The 18,149-nt window shown below is 48.1% G+C and overlaps 1 protein-coding gene across 1 annotated transcript in view; it reads left to right on the top strand.

Moving 5' to 3' along the window:
• Window positions 1–18,149, top strand: part of LOC144771608 (cytochrome P450 2J6-like) — a 501,433-nt gene that overhangs the window by 426,128 nt on the left and 57,156 nt on the right. The window contains exon 8 of the mRNA XM_078655981.1: window positions 9,586–9,727. Within this exon, the coding sequence (XP_078512107.1) occupies window positions 9,586–9,727 (142 nt within the window). The remainder of the gene's footprint in view (window positions 1–9,585; window positions 9,728–18,149) is intronic.

The following is an 18,149-nucleotide window of genomic DNA, read 5'->3' as shown; positions in this document are numbered from 1 at the left end:
CCTTTTTTCTCTTTTAGGTCTGCCTCGTAGCTGCGTAAGACTGTGGTAGTTTGGGGAGTACCAGGCATTGAGGACAAAGGAGCCGACGCGAGTTCGTGGCGGAGCGGGAGTAGCTGCAGTGACCTGAGATCGGGCGTAGTGGCGGAGGAATCCTGTGAATCCAGCGAGGCCGGGGAGAGCGCACCGCCGAGCGGCAGTTACCGGACTCGACTGGGGAAGGACACCTACGGGACGCTTGCGCACTGTGGGACGCCGGTGATACTGCGGGACACAAGGTATTTTGCGGGGCGGGCGGGGCTCGGCAGCGGCTCAGCAAAATCGGCCACAACGAGCGGGGATAAGCGGCTTTAACGCTGGATCAAGTGAGTCTTGTGTGCGCTGTCCGTTGGGGGGGAGATTGTGGCTCCTCGTTTTGCCTGCCTTAAACAAACTTGGGGGCGGGCTCGGCTCTTGCTTTCTCTTTACCTACCGGCAAGTTTTGCAAAAGTTAAGCAGGGACAGCGAGGGCAGAGAGCGGATGGGAGACCAGAGAAGGTTTCTTTGTGTAAAATCGTTTGAGAACCAACAAGGTATTGGAGTGTAATCAAGAAAGTGAATGTGTCTTCACGTAATGCAACTGGTGCTATGTAAAGTGCTCTGATACCTTTAAATGAGTATATGATCGGTTGTGTGTTTGCACAAACAGCGAATTTAATTTTATCAACATTTTTTAAATTTTGTTTTAATTGTATAAGGGCTCAACTTTATTTCAGGCTACCAGGGTGTGCATTGGCTGTACGTCTGGGAGTGTCTAATATACATTTAAGGGTATTTTATGCTGTTATAGCTGACTACGGGCAGGGCTGGATATCGTTATTTCCTTATAAACTTCAACAGTGTTTGGACAGTCAAGTAAATAAGTCAGTTATAGCTGGGAAGAGAAGTTTCCCATGCATTAATAGCCACAATTGGAAATTTAACGTATTTTCTATTTCAGGGGAACAAAGTCTAGGATCTCTGTCTGTGGATCTCAGCTCGGGCGCCTTTCAACTGGGTCAGGTACGGAGCACGGTGTGCTCATAAGTGAATTATTGTGCAGCCCTAAGGGAAGAGCATTATGTCTGCAAGACGGGGGCACGGGAATGCGAGCGTGGGTTTAATGTTTCAAAAAATGATGCGCAGAATGTCTGCAATGGATAAGCGACTGGGGAAGGTTGACAAGTTGGGTAAGACTGTGGCGGAATTGGGAGCGCGGGTAGATGCTCAGGCCGGCCCATCTGGAAGACCTAAGCAGACAATAGTGCCTCCCAAACCAAGGGGCGTATTTGAGACACCACCCAAGCGGGCAAGAACTAAGAGGGTGGGGGGTCCAACTCCCATTGTACCGCCAGCTGCACCTAACCCTCCACCTCAGGCCCCTTTGAGCGTCCCGGCACCGGTACCCCAGCTTCCAGTGGCTGTGCCAGTAGCGCCGGCCATTCCAGTGGCGGCACCAGTGGCGCCAGTGGCGCCACCACCCACTCCGTTTCCCTTGGGGGGCCCGGTACCGAGTGGGGTCCCTCCTGTTCTGCCCGCGCCAGGTCCAGTGCCAACAGAACTAGCGGCCCAGATAGCAGCTGTCCTGCCTTGGTTAGGTGGGGGAGCGTTGCCAGCCAACACGAACCTCACAGCAGAGCAACAAACATTGGTCGCTCAGATATTGTGGGCTAATGGTCGTCGCAGCACGCCACTTGCACCAGTTTCTCCCCAAACAGGTCCAGCGAACAATGGGGGAACAGCCAAGACCGTGGAAGCGACATCGCTCAACGACAATGGTAAGGAGATTGCCCTGCCACTGCTGGGCGAGGGTGCGATTCCCTCCAGGGGGGAGTGCCTAGCGCAACATGTGTCCCAAAGTGTGAAAGAGTTGATTTGGGCTGACAAATATGTAAATATATTTTCACTACTGATTGACAACAGGGAATGGGAATATGCAAAATCGCAGAAAGATATGATGTTGCCTAGTGAATGGAGAACACAACTGCACAAATTTAGGGTGGAAGAAACTATCCTCAATTGGGTAAGGGCCTTTTCAGTGTATGGTGCAGTGATTGGGGAACGTTTCCCAGGTATGCAATCGGTTATGGCCTGCTATCAGAGCAGGATTACAATGTACCATGAGAATCATGGGGGGGATGTTTGGAAAGAATACGATGTAGCTTTCAGAAAGTCTAGGGAGTTCAATAAGTCTTTGGCATGGGACAAGGTGGATTCTATTTCTTGGCATTGGCAATTTGAGAAGGGTCAGGGTGCAAGCACTAGCGCTGTCTGGAACAAAAGTTATTCCCCCAAGCCACAACAGCCATTCCAGTAGCCCTTTCGACCAGCACAGGGGGGGAAGCAGGCCAGAAAACCAGAGCCAATGGAGGTACGAAAGGGGTGTGCTGGGATTTCAACAAGCGGACATGCAACAGGGCACCGGGCACTTGCAAATTCAGGCACGCGTGCAACCTATGCGGCCATACTTCCCACCCAGAAGCGACATGCCGGACAAAAGGCAATGGGTCTGGTAATAGGGGAAGGAAAAAACCTGAATAACAAAATCCATCCCATGATAGCACATTCACCTATTCTTTTGACGGCTATGATTCCCTGGCTTAATAGGTACCCAAACCACACTTCTGCGAGACTGTTGCAGGACGGTTTCACCCATGGTTTCCGAATTCCAGCTGGGGGTTATATCGGAACACCACAGTGCAGAAATCAGTTGTCAGTTCTGTCCAATCCTACGCTGGTGGCGAGCAAAATAGAAAAGGAGTTGCGCTTAGGTAGAGTTGCGGGACCTTTTCATGTCATCCCTACACAGAATTTTGTATGCTCTCCTTTGGGGGTGGTACCAAAGAAGGAGAAGGGCGAGTATAGGCTCATACACAATTTGTCTGCACCTAGGGGCTGTCTTTGAATGATGCAATTGATGAGTCAATTTGTAGTGTTAAATACGCGTCATTTGATCAGGCGGCGGACATGCTGAGGGGCTTGGGCTCTGGGGCACTAATGACCAAATCAGATATTGAGTCAGCTTTTAGACTGCTCCCAGTTCATCCAGCAGACCAGCGCCTCTTAGGTTTCTCCTTTGAAAGAAAATACTACATGGATAAGTGTATGCCCATGGGCTGTTCAATTTCATGTGCATATTTCGAACAGTACAGCTCCTTCCTGGAATGGGCCCTGAGGCAATCTACGGGTCACCGGTATGTCATGCACTACCTGGACGATTTTCTTTTCCTAGGTCCAGCGGGGACACGGGAGTGTGCGTCGGCATTGCAGGAATTTTGCGTGCTCAGGCGCTCTTTCGGGGTCCCCCTGGCACAGGGGAAAACGGTTGGGCCAGTAACATGCTTAGAATTTTTAGGAATTGAACTGGATTCAGTAGAAGGCTGCTTTAGATTACCAACGGAAAAAGTGCAAAGATTCAAGGCGACCCTAGAACTATGCATACAGGCTAAGAAAGTGACTCTACAAATGTTACAGCAGACTGTGGGTCAATTAAACTTTGCATTGAGAGTAATTCCCATGGCGCGCCCGTTTTCACGCTCGATTGCACAAGCCATGAGGGGTCTGCGAGAAAAACATCACCGTACACGGCTATCTGCTGAGGTTCGCCAGGATATGCGGATATGGATCGCATTCCTGGAGGACTTCAATGGCAGAGTGCTGTGGGGCGCACCCACGCTGTCCTCGGAAGACCTGGGTTTGTGGACTGATGCGGCAGGCAGTGTAGGGTTTGGTGCAATCCTTGGCAGGAAGTGGGTGGCACAGAAGTGGCCCGCCTGGTGGGAGGAGAGCGGGCTGACGATTAACATTGGTTTCCTCGAGCTCTTCCCAATCTGGGTGGCACTGAAAGTGTGGCCTGAGGAGTTGGCCAACCGCTCTGTGATTTTCTGGTCAGATAACATGACAGTGGTGGAATGCATCAATCAACAAGCCGCAAGGTGTCCATTCATACTGCGCCTGATGAAAGAGATTGTGCTGTGCTGCATGACATTGAACATACTTTTCAGGGCAAAACATGTGCCAGGGGTATAAAACAATGAAGCTGATGCCCTTTCTCGCTTTAAGATGCAGGTATTCAGAGATCACATGCCGGAGGCAGAGGCAACCCCAGCCCATTTCCCATCGAATCTCTGGCAGATTGGTGCCCCCAGCTACATGACCTCGTGGCAGCCAGCCTAGCTCCAAAGACAAGGACAGCTTACGAAGGGGCGTTCAGGTCTTACTGTCACTTTCTGGGTCAGGGCTGGGAGAGCTTGTGGAATCTAGAAGCTAGCTTCAATGGGTACATGAGCGCTTTACACAAAGAAGGGCGCACGGCGGCGACAGCTAGCAGGCACAAAGCAGCGATCTTCTTTTTCGCACGAGCCAAGGGAGTAAGGGATCCTACAAACAGCTTCCTAGTTCAGAAGGCATTGAAGGGATGGCGGCGCTTGCAGGCACCTTCCACAGATTCTAGGAAACCGATAGGTTTTGAACGATTGTCAGCAGTTCTCCTCGCTCTGCCTGACACATGTAGCTCTACGGCCGAAGTGGGATTATTTCAAGCGGCATTTTCCTTAGCATTTTATGGGGCCCTCAGGGTAGGCGAGCTGGTGGCGGCCAACAAACATGATAGGGTAGGCGGCCTTCAGCTGCATGATGTCAGCATAAGGGGTGACACAATGTGGATTACCATCAGGAAATCCAAAACTGATCAGGAGGCTAGGGGACAAAGCTTGGTGTTACACCGGGCACGGAGTAACCTGTGCTGCCCGGTGACACACGTGGAGGAATTGATCAGACAGCGGGCACAGGAGTGTGGGGGGCCACTACTGATGCATAGGGATGGTACACCATTGACCAGGTTTCAGTTCCAAGGGTACTAGCCATGAGTATGGCCAGGGCAGGTTATAACCACAAGGAATTTGGGACACACTCCTTCCGGATAGGGGCAGCCACAGAAGCGACGGCCAGGGGGTTGAACACGAGTAGTGTTCAAAGGATTGGGAGGTGGTCCTCTAATGCCTATAAGCGTTACGTGCGGTTGCACATGCTGTGAGAGCTGCGCCACTTGAAGTTGCTAATACCTGCTGTTTTTTGTCTGGTTATTTACAGTTTCTCGGGCCTGCGACGCAGGACGGAAACTATCTATGGATCATCACAACAACCCATCAACATCACGGATCTGCCAGGAGGACAAAAAGAAGACTGTGGTAGTTTGGGTAGTGGGCCACTCATATGTTAAGCGTGCTAATCCTATTTTTCTTGCAGGATCGGGTAGACGGAGGGCGGAGAGCGGGGGTTGCATGGTCTCCTTTCATGGCAGGGGGGGCTTCGCCTCAGTCAGTTTAGGGACTATATGTCTGATTTACTAAGAAGACATACTTCACCTCCTTCAGCGGTGATCCTACATCTGGGGGGGAATGATTTAACAGCTCTGGGTAGAAGTGTCCTCCTGGAAGAGAGTATATCAGCAGCAGGGTGGCTGGCAAAACTATTACCGGGGAGCGTGATTGTATGGTCACAGCTGATACCGAGAATGCAATGGAGAGGGGGGGACTCAGTCAGCGCTTTGAATCACTCGGTAAAGAGGGTCAACAACAAGCTGGACAAGCTATTTCGAACTCCGGTCTTACAGACCATACCTCATGGTTGCATCTGGGGAGAGTGGTTCTACCTGCGGGACGGGGTCCATTTAACAGAGGCAGGGAATGCCCTATTCATAAGGAACATCTTGGCATGGGTTGAGGTCTTTGCAGGGAGGTTATGACCTTTTTACAGGAGAGTTTGTGGGGGGGGGCCAGATAGTCGGTCAACTATGCTGGCCTGTGGCGGTAAGGTCATAATCGGTGAGCAGCAATTTAAGGTCCTTAGGGGGGGGGGGGGCCCATTCACGAAAGGGGCCGCCCAGGGGGAGGGGCCATTGGTCTCTCCCAGAACTTCAGGGGCAGGATATCCATTACTTAGAAGGGGGAGGGAGTCTACGCTTTCCTCAGGCTGGTAGCCACCCCTCACAGACACTATGACGTCATCAAGGTGCGCGAGTGTAAGGGCCCTCCTGTTATGGTTAAATGGAGTTCAGGGAGCGCACGTGGGTGAAACGTGCCCTGGGTTGCGCATGCGCATCTCGAACGTGAGAGCGTAGCTGTAAAGGATCTGACACCGGTTAGCGACCTTGCCGTACGACTTAATTATTAGAATGCAGTTAATTTTTCAGGATGTTAGATTCGGTTAGGAAACACGCTGTACTAGCTATTTGTTAAGGTTAGCCCATCATACCATGTCAAAATGGATGTTAATCTAATGTTCTGAAGTGTGCATTTAATAATTGTCTAAATGTTTATTTTATTAAAATTTTTAATTTTGTTTTCAGATTTTAATAAATACGGCCAGGGGGTCCCTGATCCCCTGTCTTCCAAATACTCAGGTGTTGACTGGTTCAATTAAGTAATGCAGTCTGTGTATTAAGGCGGGGGGTGGCCGGTAGTCCCAGACCATGAGAAAAGGGGGGGCCAATCGGCCCCCACGCACGCATGGCGGGGCCCGGCCCCTCCCATATCCCTCCCGGTCCCTTCGTGGTGGCTTGCCCCCGCCCTTGCCCCGGAAGTAGTTGTGCACTTCCGGGCCGAGGGGGCGGGGCCGCGGCTGCGAAGGGGTTAAGAGCCTGGGGAGCGCGGGAAGCGGCCTCTTTGTGCCCGCGCTTCCCAGGCTCGCTCCTCGCCCCACCGTGGGGCTGTGTAATTTTCCCCACCCTCCATCCCCTTGGTTAGCGGAATTTGGGTAAGGACACTGGTAGGTATACTGTCTAGCGATATGCAGGATCATAGGAATACAATGTTTTCTTCCTTAGGCTTTTTTCCCGTTTACAGGCAAAATTTACATATGTATATGTTTTGTGTTTTGATGTGGTTTTAACTAATTTTCTCCTTAGGCCTTTTTTCCCTTTTAGAATAGCAATGTCGTATTTATTATGTGTGTCTGGCGGTAAGGTCATAATCGGTGAGCAGCAATTTATGGTCCTTAGGGGGGGCGGGCCCATTCACGAAAGGGGCCGCCCAGGGGGAGGGGCCATTGGTCTCTCCCAGAACTTCAGGGGCAGGATATCCATTACTTAGAAGGGGGAGGGAGTCTACGCTTTCCTCAGGCTGGTAGCCACCCCTCACAGACACTATGACGTCATCAAGGTGCGCGAGTGTAAGGGCCCTCCTGTTATGGTTAAATGGAGTTCAGGGAGCGCACGTGGGTGAAACGTGCCCTGGGTTGCGCATGCGCATCTCGAACGTGAGAGCGTAGCTGTAAAGGATCTGACACCGGTTAGCGACCTTGCCGTACGACTTAATTATTAGAATGCAGTTAATTTTTCAGGATGTTAGATTCGGTTAGGAAACACGCTGTACTAGCTATTTGTTAAGGTTAGCCCATCATACCATGTCAAAATGGATGTTAATCTAATGTTCTGAAGTGTGCATTTAATAATTGTCTAAATGTTTATTTTATTAAAATTTTTATTTTTGTTTTCATATTTTAATAAATACGGCCAGGGGGTCCCTGATCTCCTGTCTTCCAAAGACTCAGGTGTTGACTGGTTGAATTAAGTAATGCAGTCTGTGTATTAAGGCGGGGGGTGGCCGGTAGTCCCAGACCATGCTAGTATTTCCTTATACTAAATACGTTTTCCAGTCAAGACCGCACAATACCCTAGCAATAGATATATAAGCCCACTTAATCCTTTTTAAAGCTATATGAAAGCCTTCGCCATTGGAGGGGATGGGCCTCTGATCCACTACGACTTACTTTGACCCGTCTGAATACAGGCTCGATCTCATTATTGTATAACTTGTTGTGCTCTAGTTCTTTTTTTACGGTGGAGTGCTTTTCAAATGGATCTCTACAGGGCTGGTACTTCTTGGAAGCTGGTGGTTTACTCAATACTTGGAGGGCGCTAATGCTTGAAAGGCCCATTACCCTTTTCGGAAGGGTGTTTTTTTTGGGAGGGACGGCATTTTTAACAAAACGACTTCAGCCTCTGTGTACAAAAAGTCCTTGCCTTTTCTTGGGCAATTAGTATATTTGTTCGCCCTCACCGCAGGTTTAAATATGTGATCGATTTATTTTTGTGCACTGTAGTCTGAAGTGTGGAGAACGCCTAAAAGTGTAGTTGCCCTAAATCTCTAAAAATGTAGAGGGTATACCACATAAACTACATTACCTCGCAAGTTGTCAAGCAGTTTGTTACCGCACACTTATGTTGGGTCTGTTTTTTCGTTCTTGAAGGAAAGAAAGGCTGTCAGTCATGCAGGTTTTTAGGATTGACTTGCCAGTGCTGTTGTCCTATACCTTTAGTGATCATCAGAGCTTTAAGAATCATTACAGTGAAGAGGGGTTTATATTCTGCCCACTTTTCGATTGCCTTGAATTCAGGGTTTGATTGGTTACAAGCATGTTACTCTGCAAGGATGTGGGATGTTCTCCCTGTGCTACAATGGAAGTGTAATGATAAAATATACATTGCCCCTTCAGCGTCCCAGGAAATACCACCTGCTTCCAGATCCCTCATCTGCAGAGAACATCAGAGACGGCCACACGCGAAAGTTGCTGTAGTCGAGAGGCACAGGAAAAGAAGTTGTTGGTGGCGCGTTTGTGGAGTGCTGCAGGAGACAGCAGCGACTTCTCTAGAAGGCTTGACAGCTTTTCAACCTGTCACAGACCCCTTCAAGTAGCTCCCCGGGCGTCCGAGGAGGCTAGGGCGACACACTGTCCCAGTAAATGTTATCAGGCAGCTGCAAAAGTGGTCAAATCTCGTGCTGGACCAGAGACCGGTACAGGCTTGGGGGTAGGAGGCGGGAAAGAGACAACTTACAATGCACAGACTGGGGGTTCGGGACACATGGGCAGACTCCATAAGTGGCTATGACACTCCAGCTTACTGTGTTTTTTTGTCACTATGCTTTGAAAGTAAGCATAATTGATATTTCTCAAAGAGCCTCCTGGTAAATGGTTTCTGTCAAGGCAACTCCGTACTCGCCTGTCTCCGTCTACTCTTTGTCACTTTTATAGAACTACCCTGGAATCAAAATGAATAGCTCAGCATGAGTCTCGATTGCGCTTGCCCTCCGCGTTTGGAAGCCAGTTGCTGTGAAGCATAGAACGTGTCCTTTTTTAATTGTACACTAATGCATAGACCAGGAAAGAAGCCAGCAATTTGGCTTGTTTGTTCCTTTCCATTGCAATTTCACCCACGATAGCTTACAAGTTTACAGATAAAGCGCAAGTGTTGCGATTGTTTCAAAAGAAAGCAAAGAGAAATACAAGCATTGCAAAAACATGTGCTACTGCCAATAGAACTGGAGGAAAGGTAAGTTGCCCGCCCAGGCACCAAGGAAAAGCCAGAATAGAGAGGGGGCGGGATGAAAACCCTTTGCAGGTCATACCTATAAAACAAGCCCAATCCCCCTAAAAAGAAAACCCCAACCAAGCAAATATCCTACTAGAAAAGCCCAAATGACGGTGGACTGACTGCTTAAGTTTTGCAGCCTTTCATCCAGTTCGTCCAACCCGATCAACTCATTTGAATATTGTTGTTTTCTCTTCAAGGGAACCATTGTAATCTCCAACCTCTTCTCTGTCCTTCACGACCACAATATTTGGAAGATTCCGGAAGAGTTAAACCCAAGTCGCTTTCTGGACCAAGAAGGAAACTTTGTGAAGAGAGAGAAATTCATGCCCTTCTCAGCAGGTAACACGTTGTCTGTCTGACGTCAGAATGTACCTTCTAGTCAATAGTAAAGTCTTACCTCTGAGTAAAACACTCAGCTTTCAAAAATGAATATGATTTGTAACTTCTGTCTTGTGACTGGCCAGTTGATAAACTATTTACTAAAATGGCACTCTTTCACTTTTTCATAGTTTAATGTTGATATTTTACTAGGCAATCATCAGCGTTCTCTTCAATATAAGATTAATGTACAGCCACATGGCACCATGCTGCGACTGGTGGCTATGTGAACTAAGGCACACACTGAGGAAGTTCTGTGTTTGACCCTCATGGTCCCAGGTTAAAACCTTTCATCCTTCTGAGGTTGATAATATGTGTACCACTGATTTGGGTCTCAATAAACACTCATTCTTTAATAGTACAGAGTTGGGTTAAAGAATGTTGACATTTTGGGGCACATTAGGATGTCTGCCCGCCATCCCGTCGTAAAAAGGGACCGGCCGCCATAAGGGCGGGGGTCCCGTGGGTGCAATTAGGATGCGCCCGCCACAGTGGCGGGCGCATCCTGCATTCCGAACATTGTGGCGTGCGGTGCACTCAGCACCGCCTGCCACAATGCCAGGCAGGCATGTCATGCACTTCAACCGCGTGGTGCCTGCCATGTTGTGCACGGAACTGAGGGGGGTACCATAGGTACCCCCCATGTGCACCCCACACACCCCTGAGTCCCTGGAGGCCCGCAACAGGCCCCCACAAGCAATTCCTGCATGCCTTTCCGTGGCGGCAATGCTGCCACGGGAAGGCATGCTTCCGCCCTCATAGTAATATGGCTGGCAGTGTCTAACAGACACCGCCACCATATAAAATGCTTTCCCGCCCGGTAGGCAATCGGGGGTCCCCCCCCGTCATGGTAATGTGGCGGGGGGAATTGGTATCGGGCGGTGGTTTTTGGCGGGCGGATCGCCACAGCCATACGAGCAGTGGCGATACGCCCGTTATCCTAATGTGGCCCTAAGAACTGGGGACCATCATCATCTTCTTTATTTGATCAAATTAGAAAATGACCATAAAAGTACATATAAATTCATTGATAAAAGTTATCATTACAAAAAACATTGTTTTTAAAAATTACAAATGATTCTTCACAATCCTAAAATAGGATGAGAATAGATAAAAGTAAAAAGTATAAGAGATAAGACAATTCATATAGCAAGTCTAAGTGCGTTTCTAATTGCTAATCGTGCTCAATGAGCTATATGTCATCCCCTTCCTCTTCCTCATGCAGACCCATAAGAATGTTGCCACTGAATAGCAAACCAAGGGGTCTGGCAGTGTTTTTAAGAAGAATAGTGCTACCCGACACAGCCTAAATTCCATTTTGTTTAAAAATCGATTTCAAAAAGGCTTTCCTTTCGCTCTCGTAGAGCCCACAAAATAAAACTATGTGCATTTCAGTTTGGGGTGATAAGTTGTCACACGGGCAAAAAGTTAGTTTGGAATGTTTGTATGTTTTCTCAGGATAACTAAGCATAAGGAGAATCAAATTAGTACGGAATCTTAGCAAAATGAATCTGTGTTGCGCACTATTTATGTTAACTAAATATGAGAAATCTCCCTCCCTTGCTGGTGGGTTAAGGCAATAAAGCTGTGCTGCGTGGTTTTTTATAATGGTCCCTAAGCTTGTATTCAGCCATCAACATAAACATGTTGGTGACTTTCTGCTTCGACACTTTTTTACAAGCCTGGGGATCATAGAAACGTTTGTGGAGCCCTATCTCCACATAGGATAGCTACTTAGACCTTTTCCAGTTGTCCATCGCTATACAACTCCTTATTACCGTTTGGGTCAAAGGTAGTGTGTCTCTCTTGCAGATAGAATGCCACAGGAGGAGTGGGGCTAATCGTATTTGATCCGATATGTAGAGAAGGGACAATTCCGTATGTAAAATCCCGTTCGTAAAAGAGGAGGGGAGACCCATTACAGATTTAAAAAATGTATTCTCGATGATTTGTAGTGATGCGGGCGAAACCGTACCCCAGACCCCCGCTCCATAGGTCACTGCTGCTTTTACTCTAGCCTGGTATATGGTTTTTTTGGGAGTAGGGGTTTAGCACCCAATGTCTTTGCAAAGGATTTTACGGCAATAATACCCCTCTCCATCACTAACCTCCTTCCTTCTATCAGTTTTGGCCATGACAGATCTTTGTCAAACAAGATGCCCAAATAGGGGAAGGAATCTACAACCTCGATTTTTCCTGTATCCGCTCTAAAATGTGGGGCTTTGTCTCTTTTAGTACCCCCAGCTATAATTATGAATGACTTAGATTGATTTACTTTTAGGTGTAAAGAGTCCATAAAAGAGACAAACGCTGTTATGAGCCTTTGTAGCCCAATCCCCGTTCTTGCAATTAAAACAGCATCATCTGCATAGGACAATATTGGTAGCATCTGATTTTCGAAGGGGGAACATCCCTAGTGGCCACTGTGAGCGCCTTCTCAACTCCATTTGAATATAAGGAGAAGATAAACGGGGCCAATACGCAGCCCTGTCCTACACCTCTGATAATTTTAAAAGGTTGTGTGCAATCCAGTTTTAGTATATCGCACTGAAGCCATTGTATTTGCGTACAATTGCCTAATCTAAATTAAAATAGCCGGTTAAACCCCCATCTTCTCCATTATGTCCCATAGTTTATCATGGGCCACGCAGTCAAAGGCCGCACTTAGGTCCATGAATGCCATGTATAATTTTCCTGCTTTCATAGTGGTATATTTCTCGATGGTCAATGCCTATTTAAAGCATTGATCCACAGTACCCCTTCCCTGCTGGAAGCCATACTGGGCCTGGATCAGGATCTTATTTTCTCTAGCCCAGCTCTCTAACCTAGTGAGAAAGAGGCGCCCCATGAGCTTCGGTGTTGTATCCAGCAGGGATATTGGTCTGTAGTTTTTTGGGACGGCTCTATCCCCTTTTTTATGGATGGGCACAATAACTTCCGAAGACCACGAAGGTGGAGGGCCTGTCAAGGCAATACTATTTAGGACATTGGTTAAAAGAGGGATCCACAAGTCGGGGTTGGTTTGGAAAAAGTCAATAGGAACCCCATCCGGTCCTGGGGCCTTTCCTGAGCTACATGAGTTCAGCGCTACCTGTACTTCATTTAGTGTAAAAGATACAGGTACATAAGACGTTACCTGCGTAATCAGTTGGTGGTTATTAATATCAGAATTTGGAGCGAATATATTCTCATAATGAGTAATCCATGACTCCTCGTCAACATTTACATCTGTTGTGGGGTCATTGATAGTTTTAAAGTATGGTGCATTGACTAATTTCCAGAATTCACGGCTATTACCAGAGGAGCCTGCCTTTTCCAGGTCAGCGCATAATTCCTCCCGAATTTCTTTTTCTCTTGTTTTCCTTACCAATTTATATGAGGCCCGGAGCGTTCTTATTTGATCATTATTCAAACCAACCCCTGCCACTTCCACTATTTACGATTTTCGTTCTTCTTAAGGCTGGTTTTATTTTTGGTAGAATGTTACAAAAGGCTGAAACCACTAACCCTGGCTCAGCTACCGGGTCTAGGCACAATTGAATCTCATCTTGTGTATTTGATATAAGTTCAGGGACCAGCTTCATTACGTCGATGTTGGCCCATTTCAGCTGTATCCAATTTTTCCTAGACGCGATTGGCCTTTCTACATTTCTACGAGATTGTCCCCTAAATGTTGGTAGCTTCAGCTCCAATAGGACCATGGCATGGTCACTATATATCGTGAAAGAGTTACGTATCCTTTCGACCCTCTCAACTAGGGGGGCAGTCCTGAGTATGTAGTCTATCATGGACTCTACCCTGTTTCGTAGAAAGGAACCGGGCAAACTTTCTGCTTTAAGATCTGGATCAGTGTTTATTTCTAAGTTTAATGAACCCATTAACGTATTTAATCCATTACCATTTTTACTATGTGTGAAATGGTATATGGGATTTCCCCTCATATCATCTATCCCACACACTGGGGAGTCTTTATAGTTGCATGGGTGAATGTTAAAATCTCCTAGCCATATAATTTCAATATTAGATATCTTATTTTTACAAATGATCTCTGTGATCGCTTTCTTGACTTCCCCCACAACCGTATGGATCTTTGAGCCAAATCTGTTATTGTAAAGATTTATCAGAATCTATGCCCCTTCCTGATGTGTCTCCAGTATCAAAATATGAAAATTGTGGTTAGAATATGGTGTCCTATTTACTCTTATTGTTACATCATCCCTGATTAAAGTCAGGATTCCCCCATTTGCCCACCCTGAGGTGGATGGACATGCCTGAGTTATAAAGGATTGATAACCATTTATTAATACTGGTTCAGAGGCCTATGTTTCCTGGAAACATACTATTTCTTGATCCTGCCATAGCTTTAATCAGACAGTATCAATCAACTTATGTGCAATGCCAGCCACGTTCCATGAAGCTATATTCAAAACGTTTCTATTTCTCACCTGTTGTGTATTGGGTAGTTGTAAGATCGCAGTGCTATCCTTAGTGGGAGAGTGTCGCCTTTCAATACTTGGGTGTGAGCTTGTATGTGCTGGTGGTAGTCAATCACAAGCTTCGAGGTCAGTCAAAGGAGCATATCTATTGTTGGACCTCCAATCCACAGTCTCATTGTTCCCCCAGGTGCCCCCGCCGCGAATGTACTACTCTTGGCTGTAAGTGACCCACCGGTCTCGGAAAAATGAAAGGTTTATAAAAAAAGCCCAGTGGTAGGGCGATGATACACAGGTTCTTAGTATGGTCATTTCCCAAGTGATCCAGGAGAAAACAAACCAACAACAGATTCGCTTTTAAAATTTAAAACCATGCAATCTCCTGATAATTCTTTCCTGGCTGAGCCCACCCAGGGTACTCTTCTTGCCATGATGAATTGGCTTGCGATGTTCCTGGGGACCATATTTATGAGCAAATCACACAGTGCAGCACCGTAAGTGAGCTTGCTACGCTGCACTGCGTGAAAGGGAGAGGGCAGGAATGCACCTTATTTAAGTCACTACAGCGCATTCCAATCCTTTTTCTCGCGCAGGCACCATGGGTACCTGCGTTGCTGTAGGATGGTTTTTGTGCAGGAAGAGACACCTTCCTGCTAAAAAACAATCCTGGGAGGCATATTCCTCTTTCTATGTGTTCTGCAGAAAGACGAAGAAATTAGGAGAAATTGAGAAATTTCTCCTCGTTACGACTCTCCTGGGAAGGTGTAAGATTTTGGCGCATACCTAGGTTTACAAGTTGTGGTAAATCTGGGGATGCGTCTAAATCCATGGAAGCTGCGTGGGATCACCCATGCAATGCCCATAGAATGTCTTCCCGGGGCAGAGTAAAGCAACACAGCAATTTGCGCTGCCTTGCGTTACTAGTTTTTTGGAGCCACTCAGAGTCATGCAAACTGGCTTTGCGTGGCTTCAAAAATCTAGCTTAAGGTTTGCTACTCTGGCACCACGTTGTGTGGTGCAAGAGCGAAGCAAACAGGGTCATAAATATGGCCCTAACTTAAGCTCCTCTACGTAAAGATGTCTTTCAGGCCCCCAAACAGCCTGCACAGTCAATTTCAAGGATCGCAGGGAAGCAGATAGGAGGTTAACAATGCCCTGCCTTTTTCCCAGTCAACCTTTGAAGGAGTCTTTTATCTCTATGAACAATGTGACCATGTGGGGAGCATGCAACTCCAGTGACTGCATTTGCCTCTTACTCTTAGATCCACAGAAGTGACAATGTCCAATATGAATGTGAGTGTCCAGGTAAAGGTGGTTACAAATACGAAGGATAAACTGCTTCGCTGGTCTTGTTGGCTATCTCTAATTCGGTTTCCACACAATCGGACTGTGGGGAGGAGAGGCAGACTGTCGGACAAAAAAGAGCCTGCAAAGATGCCAGCATCTGCTCCCTGAGCATCTCATGGTTTCCAGGGCAGTGAGCCACACAATGCTTTTCCCATATGTTCTGCCCAGCTGCTTGTTAGTATTTCCTACTGGCAGTCATCAGTAGGTAGTTATAGTAAGGATTTAGTTTCCATAGAAAGAGCTTTTTTACATTTGCCAATAACGTTGGTGTTCTTTGAACAATCCTTGTCAAATCTTCAAAACTAGTATGAGTTAACTCCAGCTGCTGTCTTGAAAGTTCCGTGGTGATCCATCAAGCAGGGGCCAAGAAATAGGGGGGGTTCCAAAATTAGTTCTCCCCATGTTAATTTGCATTGAGATTTTGGACATGACACAGCCCAAGCTGCTGAACAGAATTAGGTAGCGGTTGGTCCAGAAAGCGACCTTTTGGTAAATTGCTGTAAATCCATTCAGTAGTGTTTGAAATATTAAGGAAAATCCAAATTTGTATATATAGGGACTCGGAGGCTCCATGACCCGTCCTGATCTCGTACTGAGATGTGATTGACTGCCAACACTTCAAACCAGTAAGAGTTGGCAGCCATCCCTAGGCCTCTAGGGGAGGGGCATCCCTAAGGGTAAGAAAAAGCATTTTTTTAAAAAACAAAATCAGTGGGAGTCGAGCTGGATCCTTTAAAATGCAGAAGCGTGGGCTTCAACACATCTGTAATTTTAGCCCCTGGGTGGGCCAGGTCCCGGGGGCATGCACAATATATGTAGGAGGGGTGTGCAGGTCCCCCTCCTAGGGCTTATAAAGACCCACAGACTGACACCTCTATGGGGCACTGTGTTTTTATTTTCTCGGGGTTTCCCGCTTGGCAACCCCGCACCCTGAGAACCACCAACTCCTCAGGGCAAATCTGCAATTAATGCGGGTGGGCGTGAACGCCCAATCACAGCCCTGGTGACCACCACCTCCCTGGGGCTAACTATAACATTAATGTGGGGGGCCTCGTAGCCCCTTGACAGCCCTGGGGACCACCACATTCCCAAAGCTAAGTCGAGCAATAGAGAGGGGTAGCACAGCCATCCTCCTGGAGTCATAGATGGCCCTGGGGACCACCATCCCCCAGGATCGGCTCCTGTTATTTCCCGGGGTGCTGTGCTGTGGCTTGCGGGAGCTTTACCGCTCCCGCCAAGCCACAGCAAACGCTCCATTGAAAATGCTCTTGTTTGCTGGAAGCAGAGCAGAATTGCTTCAGCTCCCTGTGTCTGAAAGCAATGCTGGCTCCAGCAGGAGGCAGGGAGCCGGCAGGGACCTCGGGTGGTCCCCAGAGAAAGTCACTGGGTGCCCTGAGCCACAATGGATGTCAGGACCTGCGGGATGGGGTCTCGGGGCCAAATCTCACACAGCCCCCCTCCCCATCTCTAAATGGCTCGGCCCCAGGGTGTGGGGTCCATGGGGTCAAAATTGGCCCAGGGAAGGGGGCCACGCCACCCACCTTCCCTAATAAACCATAAAACTAATTTAAAAAGCCAGCCTGGCAAGTCGCTGGAGATTCTGCCCCCTTTCACCATTACTCAGCAAACAAGCCTCTTGGTGCACTACTAGTTGGAGGATAATGTCTCCTTAGCTCCTGAGGATCATTGAGGGCCAACTACCCCTCCTGTTACCTCCAGTAAGTACAACACGGCAGGATTTCTGAGGGGTCATCAGAGGCCTGCCTCTTTTCTCCACCATTCTGCAAACGAGCCTCGTGGTGCACTACTGGTTGGGAATGAAGTTCCCTTGGATACTGAGGGTCGTTGGGGGGGCAACAAGCCCTCCTGTTACCTCCAGTAAGTCCCAAACAGCAGGATTACTGAAGTCGTCGGACGGCACACACCCTTTCTCTACCACTCTGCAAAGGCACCTCCTGGCCCACTGCTTGTTGGAGGATGAAGTCCCCTTGGCTGCTGACGGGACTGGGGGGCAACAAGCCTTCCTGTTTCCTCCAGTAAGTCCACACAGTGGGTTTGCTGAGAGGTCCTCAGAGGCCATGCCCCCTTTCTCCAGCACTCTGCAAACGTGCCTCCTGGTGCACTACTGGTTGGGAATAAAGTCCCCTTGGATGCTGAGGCTTCTTGGGGGCCAAGAACCCCTCCTGTTACCTCCAGTAAGTGTCACACAGCAGAATTATTGTGAGCCTGGGTGGAGGCCCCACCCTCTTTCTCCACCACTCTGCATATGAGCCTCCTGGTGCACTACTGATTGGGAATGAAGTTCCCTTGGATACTGAGGGTCGTTGGGGGGGCAACAAGCCCTCCTGTTACCTCCAGTAAGTCCCAAACAGCAGGATTACTGAAGTCGTCGGACGGCACACACCCTTTCTCTACCACTCTGCAAAGGCACCTCCTGGCCCACTGCTTGTTGGAGGATGAAGTCCCCTTGGCTGCTGAGGGGACTGGGGGGCAACAAGCCTTCCTGTTTCCTCCAGTAAGTCCACACAGTGGGTTTGCTGAGAGGTCCTCAGAGGCCATGCCCCCTTTCTCCAGCACTCTGCAAACGTGCCTCCTGGTGCACT

The sequence above is a fragment of the Lissotriton helveticus genome, chromosome 8, assembly GCF_964261635.1.
Source record: "Lissotriton helveticus chromosome 8, aLisHel1.1, whole genome shotgun sequence".
Classification (NCBI taxonomy): domain Eukaryota; kingdom Metazoa; phylum Chordata; class Amphibia; order Caudata; family Salamandridae; genus Lissotriton; species Lissotriton helveticus.
This window is presented reverse-complemented; position numbering and strand designations above follow the sequence as displayed.